Genomic DNA, 14,551 nt, shown 5'->3' with positions numbered 1-14,551 from the left:
TGTTAACTCTAGGTACGCTATCAGCTCATTCTTAACGTTTTGTCTTGGCTGCAAAACGAAAAATTACGCCCACCTCCCCTCGAGTGAACCATGTGTAGATGCGACGCATCGTGGGTTTCCCTCGGCGTTTCCGTTGGGTTGATTCTCCCATCGCGTGAAACGAGCCGTGAACGCGTACGATGCATTTCCGTCTACTACGGGGTTCCCGCGAGGGGAGGTGGGCGTAATTTGTTGTTGTTAGTCTCCATTCAAAGCATGCAGCGTTGAACATCGGAGCACCGGCGCTGGAACGACGGAGCGGAGCGGCGCAGGTACCGTGTTTTATACCGCCGCATAACGGTGAGGGGAATGAGAGAGAGCAGCGCATGCGCATGTGTAAACCGAGCGCTAGCGCGCGCCGACGCACAGCTGGCATTGCGAGGAGCGAGCGCTAACCCGCAGATAACGCTGCGGTGAGAGCGGCGGAGAGCGCAGCTGGCGCAGCGAGGAGAATGGGGGAGGGCGCGGACAACGACGACGCCGGATGGATGGAAGGATGCATGCATGCATGGACAAGGCGGGTGAATGAGATGCGTTGCATCTAATATAACAAAACAAATATTATGTATAATGGCTAGTTTCCGGCCAACGAAGTTTGGGCTCACTGCGAAACCCGCGTTTTTTTTTTTTTTTTTTTGCTTTTCACACATTGTTTGCCAGCAATCCGTTGTAAAATTTTGTAGAAAGATGACACTTCAAAGCTGGGAAGTCAAATGAGGATGTAGCGACGTTTTTTATCACATTTCTAAGTACTTTAACACAGCCCAAATAATATCCTTAATACACGGACGTTTGGAATGACATGCGAGTCGAACGGCATCCGAAATTTGCTGTCATTCAAACTGCAAGGGGTTCCGAAGACCTACACAAATTAAGTTCCAACCATACTTGAAAGTTTCAGTGTCCACCCGCCATGTTTCGGCGTCTGCTTCCAAGTTTCGTTCCCGTAACTTAGCGAGTACTTTAAAGTACACCGTAAAATTTGGGCAAAGAAAATTTTCTCTAAATAAAAATAATTATCAGTGAAAATATGCATGAGTTTGTAAGCTAACTGCTAATTATTTGCGAGGACTCGGCTATAATTAAAAAGATACCTTTTTGCTCTCTGACCCCATGTGGCCCTTCGTTATCCTGTTTTTCATTGTTTCATGGCTCTTAGTTTACTTTTTCGTTCCTTCTAAAATTTCTTAAAGCTCTTGATCTCTAAAATTTATATTTATTCCTAGAACTTTTTTGTAATTGTCGGGTTACGACAGTCCGCGCGATGGTATGACTGTTTCAAAGGCGGTTGAAAGCCTCGAAGGTCGCTAACGGTAAACATTGGGCTCAAATGACATCTCAGCCGAATGGCTTTGAAAAACACAGTGTAGCAGCTAAATGGTGGCTTTTGAGTCAAATGACGTGTAATTTCCAGTACCCTGTAATCATGAGCGCCGAAGGGTATAACGTGCGTATTTGCGTGCAGACTTTGCACGGAGTTCAGTAAAGCTTGATGTCGAGCTAGTTGGTGTAGCATTCTTTTGAGGGTAAGTTGCGCTTGTTAAGAACACTGAGACGGGCACGGAAAAAAAAAACGTAGACTTTCACGAAAAGACGGCGCCGTCTTTTCGTGAAAGTCTACGTTTTTTTCCCGTGTCCGTCTCAGTGTTCTTAACAAGCGCAACTTACCCTCAAAAGTTTGCACGGATATCACATTTCATGGCGCGTTTTGGCTTGGAAACCATACCGGTGACCACACTGGCGGATTACACCCTATATAATCGAATAAAAATGCAGTGTAAGTAGCATTCACCGAGTTGGTTTCTCACCCAGTTCATGTTAATCTCACATGAACAAGTATGCAAACTAAAAAATGCCTGGACAAAAAGAAACGCTCTACATTAACGTTATGAAATATGTTTGGATTATCTAACACGCTCGAGTGGGAGGTGTTCGTGATACCGTATTCCAGAATACACCAAATTTCTCGAAAGAACATTTATTGGTGGTGCTTTTAGCACTACAGCAAGAGAGTACACGCTGAAATCTAGGGCGTAATAACTAACAAAACTGCCAGAAAAGTAGATAAATCTAGTTAGCGCGCTTTATTGGCATATAGCGCTCTTTCCAGCGTCCCAGCAGCGATGGCGCAACGGCGAGGTTTCACGCGCTGGAGCAGCTGCATACGGACCAATCAAGAGCGGCTTTCTCATGCCATAGTGGGGCGCTTGGGGTAGCCCCAGCGGAAAAGAGGCGGTGCGGGCAGACAGTCATGGGCAATATCCATAGAAACGCTTGGCTTTGATGACATTGTTGAAAAATCGCAAATCAATGAACTAGACAAAACATTTCGTGTGACGCCTTCGAGAATGCGAGAAAGCTTTCCGGGTTCGAGTGTTCCCAAATTTTTAGGGCTACGGGATCATGCTGCCACATTACTGTCGAACGTAGAACTTGAAGCTATCGTTATGTACTGAACCGAAAACTTAAGCGATCAAGCTGTAATGAATGTTTCCCACAATACTGAAGAGACCATTTTAAGCTAGCTGCACGAGTAAACTATTTGTGGTTTTTATGTGTGTCTGTGTGAAGTCTGTGTGGGTGTGAGTGAGCCCCCGTGTACACGCACACAGAAGGGCTGGCTATGATGTTTCTTGGTGTCATTGCCAGCCCAGCAGCAACCACCTACCTGTATTCTGTGGTTGCACGTGTCGCAGACGTATATGCGGCCGGCGTTGTCGATGCATATGGACTCGGGACTGCGGAAGTGTCCCGCCGAGCGTCCCTTCATGCCAATCTGGCGCCGGAAGTTGCCGTCCCTGTCGAACACGTGTATGCAGTGCTTCCACTTGTCAGTGATGAGGATCTCCTGGTCGACCGGCGACAGCGCGATGCCAAAGGGGCACAGGAACTCGCCCTCCAGCTGGCCGCGGCTGCCGAACGAGCGCAGGAACTTGCCCGTGCCGGAGTCAAAGGTGAGCACCTTGTGGTTGTCCATGGACACGACGAAGATCTCCGAGGACCACGGGGACACTGCGACGCCCGAGGGCCGCTGCACGAGCCCGCTGCCGAGCCTGGTACGCGCGATGAACGACTTTGAGCGGTACAGCCGCGACTGGGCGTCCGCGGCTGTCTTCTGCAGGTCGCCCTTGCTTTGGTTCGGCGTCTCGGTTGCTGCCGGTCCCGACGTGACGGCGCCGCTGGACGGCGAGGAAGAGGATTGGGTGACGTCCGGGCTGGCGCTGGGTGGTGAGCCTGGAGGGTCGCCTTCGTCCTCGACAACTGCAGCGTCGGCCCGGCATTCGATGGTGACGCTGAACGCCTCAGGATCGAAGCTTACTTGCGTGTTGCCCACGGAGGTGACCTCGGACAGGGCGTCGCCGGCGTCGCGGTGCAACTTCATGAAGACCCGAATCTGGTTGTGACATTATAAATGGTGCACGCAAGGTTTCATTGCCGCAAATTCTGACAAGAAAATCGAAGATGTAAAAAAAATCATTTTTCGCCACTGCTCGCGCTGGGGCTAATTTATCGCTAGCGGGTTCCAGCGTTCGTTTTCAAATTTAACGAACCAAGGGTAACGTCGTTTTCCTAACACCTGTTGTGCGAGCTGCGTTAATCCCAACTTATACATTTACCAAGATAAATTTGCAACATGTCTCTAGTATTGCTCATATCGCATATTTTTCAAAGAACGAATGGACGTCCAACATCTGTTCGTCAGTATCGACCACCGTTTACTCCAGCACTTAAAAACTGAGAATACCTAATATCTTTATTAAATGTACATCTTACAAATGTCCCTGCAGTGCTTCGAAAACAACGCTTATCCGGCAATTAGACCTACAGATGCCTCTCGGCGAAATCGTGTAGGCTATGTTAAGGTTTAGGGGTAATTTAATGAGCTGACGCATGCCGTTTTTATCCGCACTATGTTACATGTGCGCACTTGCCTCCGTTTAGAACATACTGGTTGATCGGTTCATACTTACAGGGAACTATGTCAAAGTATGTCCGGTCCTCAAGCCTGTCCCGATGACCTTGTAGAATCACGGAAACTAGTTTTGCCGTTATTTTTTAGCTGACTCTACCAAAGTGAAGTTTTGTTCTTTGTTGCGGTTACCATTCAGACACGATGTTAGTACGCCAGCATTATGTAGAATGCAACGCGTGCAAGAGGGTAACTATTTTTTTCTCTTTCACGTTAATTTCAGTTTAGTTGATAGGATCTACTAGCCCTTCAATAGCCACGCGCTGAAGTGCATGCGGCACTCATACGTTAGATTGCTTGATGTGCATAATTTTGCGAGCGTATCCTTTCCCTGGGGATCTACTATGAATAAAATGTTTCATACGCCTCCTGCGTGAGGGTCGAAGAATTCAAAATTATGGTCTTCAAGCATCATAGAAACACGTCTGCGCCATGGCGTACGCAAGATTTAGTTTCGGAGGTCGCCCGAACCCAGTAAAAAAGGGAAACAAGTAAAAAAAGAACACTACGCAAAAAACGACTAAAAAGCAATAAAAACTTTGCCATTTATTGGGGGTACACTATAGGCGACTGTGTAACAAGTTGTTTTTATTCCTAACGGCACCGCCTAATGGCTGACCGTGTTGAGAGCAGACGTTCAATTTGCGAAAGTTTGTTGGGTTGTCACTTGTAAACGAACAATAATTGGACAATAAGCCGATCCAGCACCCTTGTTGTCACATCCCCGCCTACCCCTCGAAAACGGAAATTTCTCAGGGGGCCGCGGCCCCCTTGACCCCCTAGCGTACGCCAGTTGGTCTGCGATGAGGTGCATAATAGTGAAGTGCTGCAGATTAGTTTAGCTCGGTTTTTGTATTATGTCCTCCCATGACGCTACATTTCCTGCTTTCTGACTTCATGCAAAGAAAGGAAGCGCCGGTCGGAAAAAAACTCCCAGCCAGGGCTCAGCAGGAGCTACTCGGTGATACAGCCGCGGTGTGCATGTGCCACATCATTTTCTAGCAAACAGAGTTAGCCGACGCATCTTTTAACCGAAATCAAAAACGAAACAGACCCAAAGAAGGAGGCAATACACATTAGATCGATGCCGGGCACCCTTCTCGTGTCCGTGTCGTCCGTGCGGTGGTTTTAAGATGTTCAATGATTACTAAAAGCTAGTTGAATTTTTAGTTTTTTACTATATTATTAATTTACCTAACGCAACATGGTTGTAGTTAAGTGATGCCAGCGACCCCCGGATACACTATAAAAGCGCGTGGACGATTATAGAGCAGTAGACAAAGTCACCTGCAACCGGGTTACGATACCTTCGCCTTTCCTGCAGTCATATGCCCAGGCAAAGTATAGAATCTCCCGGATCCAGCCGCCTCGTTCAAGTGGCGCATCTCGGAATTCACCTTTTCGCTGGGGTCCTGCAGGTGGTCGAACCCCTTGGCGGCGAACAGTCGCGCCCCAACGGCAGCGCCTCGCACCTTCTGCGCCACCTCGTGGAGTCCCGACTCTTCGGCCGCCTTGGCTGCCTCCACGCGCTGCAGGAGCTGGGCCTCGGAGTCGCGGACCTTCCGGACTCGTCGCTCGGCCTCCTGTCGAAGCCTCGCCTGCACCTCGGTCTGGCTGGACTGCGCGCATCAACACAAGGCGATTCAGGGGACGCACAAGTTGCCAGTCTCGTAACGCAACCGGAGCATAGAAAATGTCGTCGGAAAGTACTGCTGCTGGGCCTAGTTTCTGGATTATTTTCAACTGACGGATAAAAAAATCAACGGTAGTAACGCGTCGCAGTCGGAAGAGGTTGCGTATTTTTAGAGCTTGCTACTAGTGTTGCTTGCCTACCTCTTGTCTACGCTTTTCGTTTGACGTAACGCGAGTATGCATCTATAATGTTCCGTTTCAGACGAGCTCGCACTGTGTTTACAATTGTGTATGGAGCCGTAATGCGACCTGCCTTCCCTTTTGTGTCTCCTCCTTTTCCCTCTTGAACACACGACAAGCTCAGCCACCCGGCGTTGAAGCTTTGCGAGGAAGCCACCCTATTGCCGTTGCCGGTTTAGATGTGTAGAAAAGCCCCCTAAGGGCTGGGGCGAGAAACAGTGAATATCAGTGAGGAAGCCAAGACACTCCATGGTGCATGTAGCAGCGAAAGATAGCAAAAACTAGAACACACAATACGACACAGAAAAGCGGCAGCAACAGACCGCAGATAGCAGAACCTGACCTTTTATGGTGAAATAGACTGTTTAATGTTTAGAGTAGCTTTTTTTATTTTTAATGCCTTATGCACTTTTCGACAGCCGAGATTAGGAAACACCAAAAACGCGCGCGGGCATAGCGGCAGTGCCCTATCTAACGATGTCTGTCCCCGCAGCCCCGTTTTTTTTTTATTATACCAATAGCAATCTGAAAGGTCTAATAGCTAATTTAAGAAACAAGCGTAGAGCCGAAACAATGTACAATAGTCAATGGCTTTGTGTAAATGCCACAGGTGCTGAAGGAAGCCCTTATGTAGCAATACTAGTGTGTTGAGGGCTTTTGCCTTCTCTTCTGTATTTAACCATTGAGTGAACGCAAGCTGTGCAGCTCTTCTATGGCTCGTACAGCTCGTAAGAAATAATAAATAAAGGAACAGATAAGTGGAATATTTTGTTCAGCCGGAGCTTCTCCCGAATGGAGCTGACATCTTTTTGCCAATTCTAATAAATTATCATATTACCATGAAGTTTAAATGTCCACACTGGTAGTTTCAGGAAACGTATTAAAAGTTAAACATGTATCAACGAAACTGTCTTGATTACTTTGGAAGAGACTTCTCGACAGCTTACAATTAAGCAAAGCACACGAATAAAGCCGTTACATACCGTGCGGCACGTTACTTGGACTTTTTTTTATTTTTCATATATCACATCTCTACTTTTAAATGTACTTTTGGAGCCAGATACAAAGATGTTTAGCCATAAACACTAGTTTTCCGAAACACGGGCGGGATGTGTACTGTGAGACACATGCGCAGCTACATCAGCTCGCCATACGCACAACTCGTGTTCCAATCTTAAACAAAATGCTCGCGGTAACTACTCCGAGAAACAAACACCCGCATGCATGCAGGACACCCACGATGAAATCAGAACGGAACCCAAACCTCGAACTTCTTATATCGCTGAGTAATCTTGTCGACGGTGGCCTCCAGTTGGTCGGCTATGTGTCCCAGCTGCTTGGCCAACTCTTCCACGTGCCTCGCCATGCAGAGGGAACAGTACGAGAGCTTGCAGTGCTCGCAGAACACGCTGCTCGCGCTGACCGTCTGGCAGGCGCAGCACTGGAGCAGCTCGTCCATCGAAGCATAGTCCGACTCGAGCAGGTCCAGGATGTTCTGGAGGTGGATGCTGGAGGGGAAGCCCGAGATGCCTTCCTTTGGCAGCGGCACCTCGGCGCGGCACTTGGCGCAGCGCAGTCGGCTCGCATCAGCCGACATCACACTGTTCTGCAAACAGAGAAAGCAGAAGGCGTGCTGGCACGGAAGCATCTTGGGCCTGTGGAGGCGGTCCAGGCAGATGGGGCATTGGACCATCTCTTTCAGGCTGTCGGTTCCCTTCGAACTGAGGATCGTTATGGACGCCTGTCGTTGCGCTTCACTGCCACCGTTGCCGTTGGTGTGCGGGGAGCACGATCCGTTGGTGTCCGTGACGGACTGGCCTGCGGATCCGTACCCGTTCACGTTGATGTTTGAACTTGCTGCCGAATGCTGTGAGCCGTTGGAGGACGAGGACGAGTGTAGGTTGACTTGTGCCATGGAGACTTGAGGACACGAGGGGATGGACTCTGTGGAACTGGATGAGGATGAAGAGCCGTGCGAGCTGGAGTGGTGGGAGGCGGGGTGCATGATGGATGTTGACGGTGTGGACGAAACGGAACCGGCTGGCCCTCCTACAGCCGACGTGGACGGGCTGTTGAAGTGGCTCCGATAGTCAGCCACGGAACCCACCGCGGGGCTGCAGGCGGGTGTTGTGGGAGCAGTCCTCACTTCCATTTTACTCGGGAAGTGGACCAGTTTGGGCTGCGGGATCCTGCGACGAAAAGAAATATCGAAGGCGACGTGAGTACAATATTGGCCCTTTGACTTTCCTTTGAAAAACATGCAGAGGTAGCCATGCAAAAACGCTTTTCCTAATGTGTTCTTCCATCATCTGCAGTGTGTTTACCTACTGTGCGCCTATTTCATATCGCTGTAAAAACTAAAACGTCCACGAACCATACAATGGCATTCATGCTACCCACATTCTTGACCGTTTTACGCAGACCACCCACCCGGAATGGGATTGAACTTACGGCAGAATAACAACATCATGCAGACAAATGAGTAACCTAATATAGTCAATGTCCTTAATTAGCTGTACCTGTATTCTCTAAAGCAGGTAAGGTAGGTTAAAGTATTCAGCAAGAAGAAAGATTTTTCCGGAAATCTCGGAAATAGTTTCATGCAGTAATTGCAACGAACTAATACCGGAGGCAGGTGGTCGATAAAACGCCCCGACGGCAAAAGAAGAATCATCTTCTGATCTAATGGAGCACCAAACTGATTCCACTGTCTCGTTATCAAGCGCCGATGAATGAAGTGAAGAGTGAATGAGTACAAAGACTTCCCCACCTAAGCTGGGCATGTCGTTCCGATGAGCTATAAAATCATCGGGAAAGACTTCATTACCAAAAATAGACAGATTCAACCAAGACTCTGTGCCCATTAAGATGTCAGCTTTGAAAGAGTCAATTAAAACTGCAAATTCTTCTACCTTATTTATTAGGCTCCTACAATTAAAATTGCAACAAAATCGCGACGGGCACCCCTTTTGACAACAACTTGCCATTATTTGCGCACTGGCACAACTTCTTTCTTTTCCATATCCCAAATGAATGCTTGGCCGTTGATAACAATCCGGTCATCCGGGGGCAGACATCCGACGCACCTGATCCGAATCTTAAGGCTAGGGCGTAAGTACCTAGGCGTTTGTCTTTGATACAACCCCGGATGCTTTAGGCGCATTTCGAACATATTTAAATTCTGGGAACGATAACGTGTAACGCTATCACCGCCCCGCTCCGCACTACCAAAAAATCATCTACAAAAAGGAAAGTTCTCGACATTACCGTCTCTGCTAACCAACCAGCGAGCAACCTGTTCCAGCGTGCCATGCATAGGTAACGAACGGAGGGCTCTATACACCCGCCTTCTTTTTTAATTAACGCTTCATCTGCCTTTATACGCGCCAGACATTTAATTGTGATCCAGAAAGCTCGTTAAAATAAACTCCCATCAACTTGAACCGGAGCGAATAAAACTGAACAATCCACACGTTTAAAGCTTGCATTGCGGAAAGGAATAATGTATTATTCCTGTAAATCAATTAATCCTGTGATTTCAATAAAAAACTTATTGAAACCCCAACCCTGAACTCTAAACCAGGATCTAGAGAACCTTAATTCCCTGGTTCTTGTACCCAATGAATTATTCCCGTCTAACTACGCAATATTTGTCTGTAATAATTCTGCTATTTCTGCCGGGTGTTCCTCTGAGAAATGATTTCCCCGAAAGTAGCGCCAACCTTATGAATTTTGGCGCTCAAAGCTCGACTTAACACTGAACCGTCAAGCAGCTACCAATATGCTGTCTAGTTTGTTTGAGTTAGTAGCTGCTGTATGTTCCGTCCTTCGAAATTAACAGAATCGATACGGCGTATATAGACCGCGTCTGCCGCGTCCTGCGCTCGTTACTCGGAACATTTTATTTCTTGGTGAATATGAAACTACCCGGCGTGCATATTGTGCGGCAAATGCTATCATCAAAAGACCACACTATTTGAGTACGCGTGTTAACAGCTCGAGAAAACTTTCCCCGGAAATTCACATCTCGTGGTCTTTTATTTTTTCTTGAAAGCATTTTCGCTGGTGACCGAAATGATACGAAGTGTTTCGTGGTCCACCGCTCACCCCCGGCACATTCCGGTTTTTTCCCTCATTGCGCTTTGTGACAACACTGTTACAAGTTTTCGCTGCGCTTATTCACGCTTTCTTTTTTTCTGTTTTTCTATAACTCGATTTTCGATTTTTTTTAGAATACTCCCAACTAACGAATATTTAAAGGAGCGAATAGAGCCTAAACTACAGTTCCAATAACATTAGCAGCCCGGGCTGCATGCGCAGAAATACAAAGCCTCAAGCAAGGAGGCAAACGCGCATGTAGCGACAGCTATATTCATAACAAGCGGAATATCTTGACGGCGTCGCAAAGCACGACGAAAGTGGCGCGCAATACATCCCCACACGCCCACGTGGGAGTCTTGGCACCACCACCAGGACGCGCGCGATGGTACTCGTTACGGCTTTCCTTTCGGCTTCTCTTCTTTCGCTCCGGGGCAACGCAGGTTGCGTAATTGTTTTACGGTTGCATCTGCAATTACGTAAACGATGGACGTCGGACCACTTTCACCTCGTGTACATGGCACACCCCGGCGTCGTAAACTGGCCGAAGGGGCGCGTTTTTCCTCCGGGTTTATTTTTGCGCGCGCGTGGTCACAATGAGGAAGGTTCGCAAGAGCCATCATTGATGCGCGTCCCCCTGCCGTTCGATCACCGAAAATAACACGTTTGTCTGTGGCTTCGGCAGCGAAGCCGGAATACGTAAAAGAGGTCCATCGCCATTCCTCGCGTGATCACTTAGTGCGGTTTGCTTTAGCCACGCCCCTTGAATGTCAGTGGCGTGGAGGAGCACGCCGTACGAAGCTGGCCATCTTGCAGACAAAGCTTCAGGGCACCCCATCTCAATTCCGCCAACTCTCGTCGAGCCAAAGTTGACGAAGTGAGCAAGAAAATAAAGCTTCGCCCTAGAGGGAAAAGTTTCGCCTTGCCAAAGTGAGTGTCGAAAGAACCTGATGCGGTTGTTTTGCTCGCGATTTCGACAGTGAAGTGGTCTTGCATTCAAGGTTCTAGATAAAGAACACTAAAAAGCGGCGCAGCCGGGTCAAAAAACACTTGAAACTTTCACAGGCGCACTGCCTACCTTTTCATGATGCGCGGGCTAAAAGGCGTACATAATGTACGCGTATTTTTGCAAACCTAGACTAAGGCCGGGTTCCGACGGTTGCCGCAACTGTCGTAATAACTTTAAAGAATGACGTCGTTCCACGTCTCAGCCAACCGAACTGCGGGACACGGCGTATTTTTTACGTCTGTTCGTCACGATATGGCTTTTGCGTCGGTAGTATCAACATAGCCTAACACATTGTTAGGCCGGGTTCAGACTTCCCTCAACTGTCCCAATAACTTACATAATGACGTCACTTTGCGTCTCAGCCAACCGAACTGCGTGACACGCTGTTTCTTTTTTTTTTTTTTTTTTTTTACGTCAATAGATCACGATATGGCTTTTGTGTCGGTAGTCTGAACGTAAACTTAGGCCGGGTTCAGACTGCTGCCGCAAGTGCCGTAATATCTAAAGAATGACGTCATATCTAAATAATGACGTCATCTAAAGAATGACGTCAGCAAACCGATCTGCGTGACACACCGTTTTTTTACGTCCATAGCTCCCGATATGGCTGTTAAGTCGGTAGTCTGAACATAGCCTTACTGAACCGGATATACGTTCGATAAGTATTTTGGATGATAACGGAATAAAGCGTTATTCATTCGATCAGACTGACTGGAAAACAGTACTGACAAACTATACATAAATTGACTATGGATACTTTATTGATTGATTGTAGGGTTTAACGCACCGACGCAGCGCAGGCGATGAGGCGCGCCGTAGTGGAGGGCTCCGGATTAATTTTGACCACCTTGGGATCTTTAACGTGCGCCGAAATCTCGTACACACGGGCGACTATGGATACTGTCGATAGGTTTTGGGAACTATCGATGGTTTTAAGATATTCATCTATTCATACAATTGTTGGTAGTTCTACAAAGCTAACTAGAGTCCTCGTACAGGAACGTTGGTGCAACCTGCATGCTGTGCTCTCTAGAGGCAATTTTAGGGGCGAAGCACCTAAGGACCTCGCTTTGTCCGTGGCTTGCCCCTTGGCGTCCGTGTACACAGTGTTGCGCATGCGCGAGGAGCACTGGATTGGATTGGATTGGATTGAATTGGATTGGATTGGATTGGAATTGTATATACTGTACATACGCGTTGTCACTCATTTACATGCGCGAGTGGGCAATGCCACGGGTGATTTACGCTAAGAACTATCCCCAGTGCTTCACCCACTCGTCATGATTCACTTGGTGGAGATGCGTGAATTTTTTAGCTGAACTGATGCAGGTTAGTGCAGTGTCGTGCAAAACAATTCAGTGCAGAGGGCTACTGCAGCTGTCAGCAAAAAATGAACATGTGCTGCACTGCTCGCACCAATGCAGCCAGTGAAAATAAAAAAATGCCTCTTCTGTGTCGATGTTGAATAATCTAGTTTGTGGATAGAATTGCTGCAGCAACCCGCTCCCCTAGCCCTAAGGCTAGGTTGAAGGTATAAGTAAATCATAGGCAAGCAGTAGTGGTAGTAGTCAAAAGTTTTACAGATATGCGAAATAATAAGAAAACCAAAATTATCAGCGACAGCGCAAATATGTGTGAGCTTGTCAGCGGAAGAGCCATCATTTTGTTTCACTCTAGCTGTGGTTTTTGCCAAAAGATACGCATAGTGATTTCTGATATTACTAAAGTTATGTCCTCAGCTGTTTAATTTTCATTGATTGCACTCCATTCGCTGAAGAAATGCACCGTGTATTTAGAGAAAGTTTGAGAACTGGCAGGCACGTACGCACGCGCACTCACGGTCCTGTAACTTCATTTCTCGATTTTTTGTCAAAATGTGAAAAGAATAAAAACAGCATAAATAGCTAAACTTAAAATGGCCAGCTGAAATCAAACTGAAAAAATTGTTTCGGACTGCAATATCCTTGCGATTATACAAACGGACTTCAAAAAAAGCAACGCAAAAATGTACCTCCAGAAAAATCGACGCCAATAAACGTGCCGGGGTTCGCGAAGATTAGCTTCGCATATAACAGCTCAATAATAGCCAACATACTGTTATTTTTTGCGTCGGTAGTAAATAAATACGATCGCCTTGGGGTGAATTTTGAAGAACATTGGATAAAACAAGAGGTGAAAAGTGCATTCACGACCCATTTCTGTCGCCCTTTAGGAAAGGCTTCACGCAGTCCCACTCCCAGAGTCCCTGAGTCACTCGGATCCCTTCTACTATCCCGCTCCTTTTACAAGTGAGCAGCTGTTCATGTTGACGATGACGATGCATTGTTTTGCAAACAGCGAGGTATTCACCGTATGTTACGAAAGAATGGCCCGACAGGATGAAACATAAGAATTCCGAAATACGCCGCCGGGTACGTGACTTGGCGCGTGGTGCGGCTCCGCCCACACGACCAGAAGCAAGCGCGTCCCGAGTGGGCCTAACCCGGTGCGCGCAGGCGTTCGCTCCACTGCGTGCTTCGTGTGAGCGTACGACTGGGGATGGGATGAGTGCCATTGGAAGCTGCGACGCTCGCGAGGAATTCTTCGTGGGTCGAACTGCGCAGAGTCGGTGTCTGCTGGAGGCGTAGACGTGTATTGCTATGTGCGCACTTCATCTCCTTTCCGCCCAAAAGTTCGGCGGGTCGAAAGTATGTGGAGTGGGTGGGTGGGCGCTCCTAGGTTTTTGGGAAGCTAGCCGAGGTCGGAGAACTGGATTTTTCTCTCTAACCCATGCCTGCTTTGAAATCGTGCAACTTATAATCTGGAGGCACATTATTTGGCAGCGTATTCAGCTGATGAGGACGAGATGATGGATTAAGTTAAAACGGCTGGAAATTTGAAAAAAAAAATGTAGCGGGATGCGGACTGAACGACAGGATCCTCATGCCAAAACAAGAATTGTAAGAGCCTGCGAAATCTAAGCAGTTGTTTAAAGGGGCATGTAAAATTGGTGGGGGTGGGGGCTGGATCGAGCCAGGCGAGTCAGACGTGGGATGCCATTAGTGGCAACTCATACACTATGGTTAACATTCGAGTTGTCATCCCTCCGCACGCTCGGCGATTGTACAAATTGGCCAGCTAGGTGTAGGTACCTTAATCTTAACAGCTATTACTGCTATTTTAAAAAGTATTACGTCAATAATGAAGACCAAAGCCCGCGTGTAGCTAATGTGACCTATCAGAGCAGCGTAAAAATAAATATTTGGTCGCCCTTTTTCACGGGATTTTGAGAGATTTACTTCCCATGCGGACGTTCCAGCAGTCAAAGAAAGTTCTCAGAAAATATACTGGCCTTACTTCCTTTTCAACAATAAATAACCACGTTTAAAGACCAACAAGATAGGAGCACGACAAAACTGTAAACCTCGAAACGCGCTCAGCACTGATTTAATCAGGGCGTATAGCTAGCAAGAACTATGTGAAGTACTCAATTCATGAAGTAATTGCAGGACACCATAACGATTCCTGACCTCTTGACAAACAAACGCCTACCTCTCCTACACATACCCAATGCACCCACGACG

The 14,551-nt window shown here is 47.5% G+C and overlaps 1 protein-coding gene across 4 annotated transcripts in view; it reads right to left on the bottom strand.

Moving 5' to 3' along the window:
* LOC144169350 (uncharacterized) overlaps window positions 1–14,551 on the bottom strand; it is a 112,681-nt gene that overhangs the window by 4,319 nt on the left and 93,811 nt on the right. For all 4 annotated transcript variants that reach the window (XM_077698452.1, XM_077698450.1, XM_077698453.1 and 1 more), the window contains 3 exons: window positions 7,146–8,070; window positions 5,407–5,628; window positions 2,708–3,433 (listed from right to left, as the gene is read on the bottom strand). In XM_077698452.1, coding sequence (XP_077554578.1) covers window positions 2,708–3,433; window positions 5,407–5,628; window positions 7,146–8,070 — 1,873 coding nt within the window. The remainder of the gene's footprint in view (window positions 1–2,707; window positions 3,434–5,406; window positions 5,629–7,145; window positions 8,071–14,551) is intronic.

This window comes from Haemaphysalis longicornis, unplaced genomic scaffold (genome assembly GCF_048455015.1).
Source record: "Haemaphysalis longicornis isolate Haplotype H1 unplaced genomic scaffold, Haemaphysalis longicornis Haplotype H1 scaffold_2, whole genome shotgun sequence".
NCBI lineage: Eukaryota > Metazoa > Arthropoda > Arachnida > Ixodida > Ixodidae > Haemaphysalis > Haemaphysalis longicornis.
Note: the sequence above shows the minus strand (reverse complement) of the source record. Positions and strands in the feature narration are given on the sequence as shown.